Genomic DNA, 10,294 nt, shown 5'->3' with positions numbered 1-10,294 from the left:
GGAGAATTTCATTTTAGCACGATGTCCCTCTGCTGCCTTGCAAGATAATACTTGCTTTTTTGGGTCAGTCTTTTTATTGAGGTATAGTTTACAGACAATGTCATGCTCCAGTTTTAAGAGTACAGTTGGATGAGTTTTGACAAACATGATTACCTGTGTATAACCATCACTCCCATCCAGATATAGAGCATCTTAAACAACAAGGATTTACTGTAGAGCACAGGGAACTATATTCAATCTCTTGTAATAACCTCTAACAGAAAAGAAACTGAAAAAATAGACCAGGCAGCTGGCCCAGCAGGGACTTCAACTTTCCTTCTTTATTCTTCACTTCCTTTCTTTTGTTAACCAACATCTTACCAATTCCACGTAGAATTTGCTTTTCCCCTAAACACTTCTAAACATTTAAAAAATTTTTAATTTTTTTATTGGAGTATAGTTGAGTTACAATGTTGTGTTAGTTTCAGGTGTACAGCAAAGTGATTCAGTTATATGTATACATGTACCTATTCTTTTTCAAATTCTTTTCCCATTTAGGTTATTACAGAATATTGAGCAGAGTTCCCTGTGCTGTACAGTAGGTCTTTCAGGATTATCTATTTTATTTTATTTTTGCCATAAATGTCCTTTTTCTAAAAAATAAATTTTATTGGGCTATAGTCGTTTTATCTATTTTAGATATAGTGGTGTATATATGTTAATCCCAAACGCCGAATCTATCCCTTCCCCCCCTTTCCCGTGCCTAGTCGCCCGTCCTAACCGAAGTCCCATCCTCCTTAAGGGCTCGCCCTCGGCCACAGAGCCTCCCACGCGGGTCCCGGGCGCGCGGGGCTCACCTGTGGCTCCGCGGGCCCCGGCGGAGCCCGACACCGCCCCCTGGCGGCAGGCGGGCGCCGGCGCGGAGCACGCCCGGCCCGCGGCGCGGCGCGCTGATTGGCCGGCGCGGATTCGGGCAGCTTCCCGGGGGCGCCGCAGGCCGCACCACCCCGCCCGCGCACGGGGACGCCGGCGCGCTCTCCGGGGGCTTCCTCTTCCCTCCGGTTGTGTCCCGGTTCTGCGTCCGCCAGGGTCCACGATGACAGTCCGACACCAAGGCCAGCAGTACAGGCCGAGGATGGCATTTCTGCGGAAGGTGAGCGCGGTCCCATCACCTGGGCCCGGGAGCGGCGCGGGGACCAACTCCGGGAAGTGCCGGCGGCGATGCGGGGAGGGGCGGGGGGCAGCCCTTGTGGTCGGTTAGTGCCGCTTGATGTCATTAAGTGACTTACTTGCCTTGTGTTTCTGTCTGTACGTCTTTTCAAGACTCTAATGGTTAGGTTTCCTTGTTACCTGTTTGTAGTGGAGAATCTGCAGCCGTGGGCGATTGCCGGCTGGAGGCTGGAAACAACCTGTTACTTGGGAGAGCAGGCGGGAAGGCAGTTCAGCGAGGCTGGGTCAGATTTGAGACAGCCTCCTGATACTGTTAGAGGCTCCCAGATGTTAAATTAACACGTTTGCTGTTTTTCTGATTCAACACTGCAGTATTTTAAAGCGTGTGTGTGTGGTGAGTGTGTACACATAGACCGTGAAAACGGTGTGATTTGCAGGCTAAAGGGACACCCCACTTGCAGCACCCCTAGATTCCTTATTCAAGTGTGTGTATTTGTGCATCTCAGGTCTCTCTGTGCGCAGCGGAAGTCAGGACCCTCCCCATGCAAAGGCTTTCTCAGAGCAAGTGGCTGGGCACATGGGGTGTCCATACTGGGGACTTGTGCGGGGTGGAATGCACCTTGTGGGGTGATGTATTTGGGGATGAAATGGCTCGTTTTGTTCTGGGCTTTTGAGGTGACCAGTATCAGAATAGGTCAGCAGAGGATTAGGTCCTGGGTCACTTGCCCGCCCTTCCTCCCATTTGCAGCCACTTTTCACAGTGTGGTGTCCACCGTCTTAGGCTTGTCTTGAGTAGAATTAGCTGAATGCTTTGTGACAGTAAGAGCCCTGCTCTGAGCCCTTGGAGCTCAGCAAATTGGCATAGTAAAAACTGTCCTGATTTGTCTAAGTCTTTCAACGCTAAACCCTGGACAGTCCTGGGCACCCTGGGACAGTTGGTCACCCTCGGTCCACCTGCTTCAATAAGCTTGTGCGTATTCCAGGTGGTAGAGGTGTGAGGATATAAAACAGAGGCAGAGTGTGGTCTCGCTGGGAAAGAACCCTGAGAACCTCTACTGCAGACACCAGCTCCTAAAATCAGAGAAAACTGCCCAGACTGGATCTCTGAGAGCCGTCAGTCATCTTCCAGGATTCCCCAGGACTGCCTTCTTCTCCCAGACAGGGCAGCTCTGGCGCTGAGGCTCTGAGAGCAATTGTCTGGAGATATGCTGTTTGTTTTTGAGCCTCAGACATTGTGTTTCATCATGACTGTTATGTGGTCGACGTTCCTGTCTTTACCTGAGCCTTCTGACTGGTGTCTTGGTCTCCAGCCCATCCTCCTCCACCCCAGCCTCCTCTTTTCCACCCCAGCCTCTCGTCCTCCACCCCAGCCTCCCGTCCTCCACCCCAGCCTCCCGTCCTCCACCCCAGCCTTCCATCCTCCACCCCAGCCTCCCGTCCTCCACCCCTGCCTCCTCTTTTCCACCCCAGCCTCCCGTCCTCCACCCCTGCCTCCTCTTTTCCACCCCAGCCTTCCGTCCTCCACCCCAGCCTCTCGTCCTCCACCCCAGCCTCTCGTCCTCCACCCCAGCCTCCCATCCTCCACCCCAGCCTTCCATCCTCCACCCCAGCCTCCCGTCCTCCACCCCTTTCTCCTCATTTCCACCCCAGCCTTCCATCCTCCACCCCAGCCTCCCGTCCTCCACCCCAGCCTCCCATCCTCTACCCCTGCCTCTTTTCCACCCCAGCCTCCCGTCCTCCACCCCTGCCTCCTCTTTTCCACCCAGCCTCCTCTTTTCCACCCCAGCCTCTCATCCTCCACCCCAGCCTCCCATCCTCCACCCCTGCCTCCTCTTTTCCACCCCTGCCTCCTCTTTTCCACCCCAGCCTTCCATCCTCCACCCCAGCCTCCCGTCCTCCACCCCTTTCTCCTCATTTCCACCCCAGCCTCCTGTCCTCCACCCCTGCCTCCTCTTTTCCACCCCAGCCTCCCGTCCTCCACCCCTCCCTCCTCATTTCCACCCCAGCCTCCTCATTACCACCCCAGCCTTGCATCCTCCACCCCTGCCTCCTCTTTTCCACCCAGCCTCCTCTTTTCCACCCCAGCCCCCTCTTTTCCACCCCAGCCCCTCATCCTCCACCCCAGCCTCCCATCCTCCACCCCTGCCTCCTCTTTTGCACCCCAGCCTCCTGTCCTCCACCGCTGCCTCCTCTTTTCCACCCAGCCTCCTCTTTTCCACCCAGCCTCCTCTTTTCCACACAGCCTCCTCTTTTCCATCCCAGCCTCCTCTTTTCCACCCAGCCTCCTCTTTACCACCCCAGCCTCCCATCCTCCACTGCTGCTTCCTCTTTTCTACCCCAGCCTCCTCTTTTCTACCCCAGCCTCCCGTCCTCCACCCCAGCCTCCCGTCCTCCACCGCTGCCTCCTCTTTTCCACCCCAGCCTCCTGTCTTCCCCTCCACCTGCCGGACTCCACAATACCATTCATCGGCGTGTTGGGTTTCTTTCCCAAACTGATGCGGATCCCCTCGACCTGAAACCCTCCGCTGATTTCCCACATGCACAGGGTGACGTCCAGCCTTCCCAGCCCGGCCACTGAGGATCCTGCTCCCAGCCACCCCTCTGGCTTGACCTCCCGCTGGCCTCCCGCACCTGCCCTGCGGGGACACAGAACAGAGCAGCCCCCCTTACTCAGGGGGGCTCTGGCCTCAACGACCTCCTCGTCTTTCCAGGAACCCTGTGCCCTTCAAGCCTCAGATACCTCCACTGGGAAAGCCCTTCTGCCCCTTCTCACCGGCCGAGCCCCCGTCCCCCCCGCTCCCAGGCCCAGCTCAGGGGCCCCTCCCCTGTGACGGCCGGCTCTCCCCACCCCCCGCCCTGCAGATGCTGCCTGCACCTCAGCGCTGCTCTTTCCCTTTGCCTTGTTGGATGGGGGGAGACCCCCGTCTGTCTGTGTCTTCCGAGGTCCTTCGTCAGATCACAGAGCAGGTCCCAAGAGCCTGTGCCAGGGGGCCCTCAACCGTGAAGCAGCTGAACGAGGTGCCCAGCCTTCGGAGAAGGACCCAGACCTAAGGAATGTGGACTTGGGTGCAACTGTCACCCACCACTCAATGGATATTTTTGAAGTAGGCTGTGTCCCCACTGGGAGCCGTACATGCGTGTTCTCGTCTGTTCCATGAGGCAGACTTATCGTCAGCATTCTACAGAGCAGGAAGCTCAGAGAGGTGAAGTCACTCGCCCCAGTTGTAGCCGCTAAGTGGTGGAACCAGGAAAAACACAGGTTGTCGCCAAGTGTGATCCAGTGCTGTAAGCTTTCCTGTGATGTTGGGTGCAGGAGAGGCCGTGGGAAGGCCTGACCGAAGGTGCCTGGCGGACGCGGAGCTGAGAACTGAAGGATAAATGGGGGTTCTAGGCGGAGAGAAAGAAGGCTGTTCCAGGCAGGGGAACGGCGTGTGCTGAGTGCATGTGCGTGTGTGTGTGCGTGTGTGCGTGTGTCTGTGTGTCTGTGTGTGTGTGTATGTGTGTGTGTGTCTGTGTGTGTGTGTCTGTGTGTGTGTGTCTGTGCGTGTGTGTGTGTGTGCGTGTGTGTGTCTGTGTGTGTCTGTGTGTCTGTGTGTCTGTGTGTGTGTGTCTGTGTGTGTGTGTCTGTGTGTGTGTGTGCGTGTGTGTGTGTGTCTGTGTGTGTGTGTGTGTGTGATGACGCACGGTGGACCGCCTCCTGTGGCTCCTGTGGGCTCCTGTCCTAGTGCTGGCCCGTCCCGCCCATCTCCCCCCTCCCCCGTGATGTCCGGATCTCCATACCAGCCAGGAGCAGCTGCTGCCCTTGGGATGCGCCTCAGGACTGACTGTCTTGGTGCCTCATGGAGAAGCCTCGACTGCTTTGCTTTCCTGTGTGGCATCCAGCATCTCCTTTTGCTGCGGGGCGAGGGGCTGCGGAAACAAAAGTGAGGAGACCTGGGCAGAGCACGGGATCTTTCGCTTGTATCATTCTTTCATTCAACACGTGCACAGGGCCGTGCGCGTCTGTGCTGGGCGCCGTGCCTGATGCTGGGGACACTGTGGGATTAGGACACAGCCCCTTCCTCCTGGAGCTTAGGGTCTAATAGAGAAGGACCGCTGTATAAGCAAGAAGAATGTTCTGTAGGTCGTGGGAGACGTCGTTAGAGGAGATGCACGTGTATAAAACACAAAGCAGGGAGTGGTCAGTGCCATCTGGGGTGGGGACCAGCAGCCTTCACAGGGGGGCTTGTAACTGAGTGGAGGTGTGAAAAATTAGTAGGTGTTTTTTTTTTTGCCAGGAGGATGGGAAGATGAGTGGCATTTGGGGGAGTGCAAAGCTTGGAAGTGTGGAATAGCACTGTGCCGTGGGAGAGTCTTCAGGGGTTGGGGTAGCTGGCTGGGGGGCAGGGGTGGGCAGGAATTTGGTGATGGAAAGGCTGGTAGTGAAGGAGGCTCCAGAACTGGGGGCTTCGCACGTCCAGCCGGGGGTTTGATGCTTTCTGTGTTCGCTGAGAAGCCATTTGACGTTTTACAATCGGGGACGAATGAAATGAGTTGGTTCCCATGTTAGAAAGATGATTCTGATTAAAGGGTAGGAGTGCTTCTCTACCCTGGCTGCACTTTAAAAAACAATGTTATCAGGTCACCATCCTTAGAGTTTCTGATTTACTTAGGAGATAATTAAGTAGTTAAGTCAGATGGAGTCCAAACATTGGTTTTTTTAAAAAAAATATTTATTTATTTGGCCGCACCGGGTCTTAGTTGCGGCATGCGGGCTCTAGTTCCCTGACCAGGAATTGAACCCCCTGCATTGGGAGTGTGGAGTCTTAACCACTGGGCCACCAAGGAAGTCCCGAAACATTGGTGTTTTCAAAGAAAAGCTTCCCATGGACTTACCTGGTGGTCCAGTGGCTAAGACTCCGCACTTCCACTGCAGGGGGCAAAGTTTCCATCCCTGGTCAGTGAACTAAGATCCCGCATGCTGTGCGGTGAATATATATATATATATATATATATATATATATATATATATATATATATATATGCCTATGTATAAAATCAAATACAGAAGAGCTTCCCAGGTGATTTGAATGCACAGCCCAGAGGAAAGCCCCAGGACATTTGGCGACATCTGGGGTTGTCCCAGCTGGGGAGGGGGCTACCCCTGGCAGCTGGAGGGAAGAGGCAGGAACACTGCTAGACACCTACGGTGCACAGGACAGCCGGCCCCAAATGTCAACAGCACCACCACTGGACGGCGCCCTGGAGGCTGGGGACCTGCCAGGCCCAAGGCAGAGGCCAGTGGGCCGAGCCTGACGGTCCAGGAGGGAGCTGAGACGTTCCACAGAGGCCTGTTAGGAGACAGGTCAGAAACAAAAGCAGGGTCCGCAGAAGCTGGCCGGGGTCACGGAGGGTGCTTCCTGGGCTTCTGGCTGGGGTGGCCGAAGCACCGACCAGAGTGTGTGTGGTGCCCCCGAGGGTCCGAGAGGCTTCGGGGTGAGATGGCCCAGGGGTCCGCTGGCCTCTGGGCGGGCAGGCTCCTTAGTGGGAGCCTCTTCTGTTTGCCAGACAACCCCGTGGTTCCGGGTCACTTGCTCCCTCCCTGTACAGAAAAGTACTGATTATTATCATCCCCCGGGGAACCTTCTCCGGCTCAAAGGAAAATCCCAGCCGGAGATCTCGCACAGGGAGTGACAGCCAGGAGCGGCGTGGGCGTGGGAGGTGGGACGTCGAGGCCTTAGGAGCTGTTGTTCCTGCCACTTGGTGACACACCTGCAGTCGCGCGGAGACACGTGGCATCCGACGCCCCCATCCCGCCCCCAGCTCGGGGTTACCCGGGGTTCAGCACCGCCCGGTTACCCCGCTGTCCTCGTGTGGCCCAGGATCGCGGGGAGCTGAGTCTGGGAGACTGGAGGGGGCCTGACGTTTGGGGCGGGGGTGGCCGTCCCTCCCCGTCTCTGGAGGGATGCCCACCAGGCACAAGGAGGAGGGCGTGAGAGTTGGCAGCAGTTGGGAGCAGACAGGCAAGGGTTCCTCACCCTCTGGGGACCTGGGGACACAACTCGGATTGTCCCCTGTCTGGGATGGGCAGAGAGGCTTTTCTGCTGGAAGCAGAGCTGGAGCGCAGAGCCTGTATGGCTGGGCTGGGGCCGCCACGGCAGAGCACCGCAGGGCCCAGGCAAGGTGTGGGCGGCGTGCTTTCCGGCGGCCTCTCTCCGTGGCCTACAGATGCCGTCTTCTCCCCGTGTCCCCACGTGCTCGTCCCCCGTGGTGTCTGTGTCCTCATCTCCTCTTCTTCAAAGGACACCAGTCACACTGTCACAGGGCCACCCTAGTGACCTCCTTTTAACTCAGTTACCTTGTCAAGGACCCTCTCTCCCAATCCAGTCACATTCTGAGGTCCTGGGGGGTAGGACCCCAACCTATGAATTTGAGGGGTGGACGCCAGCCAGCCCATAGCACAGTTTCTCAGCGACGGGACCACCAGCCAGAGTCCTACGGTTTCCTTGTTGGGTGCCTGGGGAGACCCCTCAGAGGAACTGATACAAGGAAAGTTCTGAGGAAAATGGATCCAAACCCCAATGGGCTGAACTCCCTCAGAATGTTCTCGAGGCCCCTGTGACGCGCCCTGCTCCCCCAGCCCTTCTCTTCTGTGAAGGTGACATACCTGCCAGAAAGAAATCTGACTCCCCTCATTGTGTTTTTAAAATAACTCTCATTACTCCTCCTCTGAAGGTTATTTTCAAACTCTTTATAACTAGATTTTTTTTTTTTTTTTAATGCGGAGAGAACGAATCAAATCCCCTGACTTTCTATCGGAGAAGCTCAGGTTTCTAACTCATAACGGGGGTTTCTATTTCTTCTCCAATATATGGGCGCCCTGACTGCAAGAAATGCTGCTGTTTCAGCTGATAAACGTTTTGGAGCAAATGTGGACGTTCCTCTGGCAGTTACCATGGGCCGGGGGGGTCCCGGGCTCTCACGTCAGAATGGTGGGCACTTCTGGCAGGAGCAGGTGAATCCGAGGCTCACGGTCAGTCAAGAATTCCAGAAAACCATAATGGGAGAGGATGTGTATAAAAAAGAATGTCTGTATGTGTGTAACTGAGTCACTTTGCTGTACAGCAGAGACTGGCCCAGCACTGTAAATCAACAGTGCTTCAGTTAGAAAAACAAACTCCAGAAAAGGTGACCCCTGCCGCCCATGGGGAAGCGGCCGCCCTCCGGCCACCTCCTGGGGTGTCCCTGTGCCCCCTTCTCCGCTGGGAGCCGCTCGGTGCCCCCGTGGCCCGAGACGCCCCCAGGCCCCGACCTTGCAGGAGGCCAAGCACTGCAGCTCCAAGTGGAGCGGAAACGCATCATTTCCGTTCCAGAAGGATCCCGCGAGCCGAGAGCGCGTCTGTGCGGATGAGCTCACGGTGGGTCTTGCACGAGGAGCCCCGGGCGCCCCTGGGCCCCGGCCGGTCCCGCGGGCGGCTGAGGGGCCGGCGCTGGGCCCGGAGCGGCCGTGACCTTGGCCCTGACCTCGGCCGCTTCTCAGGATTGTGGTTCTGCTGCCGGTGCTGGTTTAGCAGCAGGTGGAAATAGGACAGCCCAGCCCTCGGCGCTGACCTAGGACGTCCTGTGTCCCCCCTCCTCCCGCCCTGTGGACGTGGGGGGCCTACCAGCCTCCGGGGTGGTGGGTGGAGTGTCTCCAGTTCAGGGCTCCCCGCATGACCTTTCACCTCCAGCGCAGCCTGGCCATCTCTCTCTCTCTCTCTTTTAAAAAAAATTCTGTTTTATTGTGGTGAGAACACGTCACACAAGAAACTACCCTCCTACATTTTTTTAAGTGTATAATTCACAATGTTGTTAATTATAGAAACAATATTGCAGGGCAGGTTTCTAGAACTTACTTCATCTTCTTGACTGTAACCTTATGCCCAGTGATTGCATCTCCCCGTCTCCCCCTCCCCCAGGCCCTGGCAACTACCCTTCCACTGGTTCTGTGAATTAGCCGATTTTAGGTAGTGGAATCGTGCAGTCCTTCCGAGACTGGCTTATTCACTTAGCATAACGTCCTTCAGGTTCATCCGTGCTGTCGTGGGGGTCTGGCAGGAGGGGTGGCTGAGGTGGTCTGCCCGCCCCTTAGGTGGTGTTGAGGGCAGGGGGCCTGCGCAGGACCCTGCTTTTGCTCCCGGCTCTTTGGCAGTGGCAGTTGGGTTTTTTTGGCCTTTTTTGTATCTTTTTGTCCAGAATTTGCCCCAACTGGGCATGCGTGCAGTCATTTTTCGTCCCTTATAGTTTCTTTGTATTCTGTTGCTTGAGGCGACGTGTGTCCAGGTGCGGGCACTGCAGCAAAGGGCCCCAGGTCCCAGCCTGTCTCAGTTCTATTTTTAATTTTGGGAGGAACCTGCATACATTTTGCGTTCCCACCAGCCGTGCCCGAGGGTTCCAAATTCAGCCGTTCACTTTCCTGCGTCAAGCGGCGCGGGGCCCCTCACACCATCCCTCCTTTTCAGTACAGCGGCCGGCTGGGAAAATCCTTCTCACTCTCTGCGTGTGATTTTTGGGGATCATCTCAGCCATCCTCTTCTTCTCCTGGCCCTTACTCCCATCACTGCTTTCCCTATTTTTTGGTGCACAATTCAGTCTGCAGTTGCTGTCTAATAAATTCTTTGTGCGTAGCATGGTATTAGGTGCTTTCAGTGCTTCATCTCCTTTGATCTTCACAACATCCGTCTGCTGATGTAGGTACTGTGCTCATCTCTGCTTTACAGAGGATGAGTCTTAGTGAAGTTTAGTGATTTACCTCGCCTACTCATTGGAGGGGGATTTGAACTGAACTTTCTTCGCACGCAGATCCCTAGTGTTTGTCTTAGTTCATTTGTTTATCTTCATACCAATATCTTCCCGACTCTCTGAGGACTGGGAGGCTGTCTTTTACCAACCCCCCTGCCAGGGCTGGGCACCTAATACATGCTCAATAAATACCTATATTTGGATGATTGGTGGAGCGGGGTTTTTATTCCCAGGCATCTAAAGACAGCTCTGCGTGCAAAATTTTAAAGATGCACTGATTATACAAACACTACTGATGTTAATGATTCTACCCCACAAACACTAACAAATATCTCTCCTTATAAAGTATATATCTTTATGCTTATATATCTTTATATATCTGTCC

The 10,294-nt window shown here is 55.3% G+C and overlaps 1 protein-coding gene across 4 annotated transcripts in view; it reads left to right on the top strand.

Annotated features, from left to right (window-relative positions):
* Positions 1–984: 984 nt before the first annotated feature.
* Positions 985–10,294, top strand: part of RGS9 (regulator of G protein signaling 9) — a 65,628-nt gene continuing 56,318 nt past the window's right edge. For all 4 annotated transcript variants that reach the window (XM_082370440.1, XM_082370442.1, XM_082370441.1 and 1 more), the window contains exon 1: positions 985–1,132. In XM_082370440.1, the coding sequence (XP_082226566.1) occupies positions 1,076–1,132 (57 nt within the window). In that variant the 5' untranslated portion in view covers positions 985–1,075. The remainder of the gene's footprint in view (positions 1,133–10,294) is intronic.

This window comes from Balaenoptera borealis (assembly GCF_965194805.1).
Source record: "Balaenoptera borealis genome assembly, chromosome: 20".
In the NCBI taxonomy this organism is placed as follows: Eukaryota; Metazoa; Chordata; class Mammalia; order Artiodactyla; family Balaenopteridae; genus Balaenoptera; species Balaenoptera borealis.
Note: the sequence above shows the minus strand (reverse complement) of the source record. Positions and strands in the feature narration are given on the sequence as shown.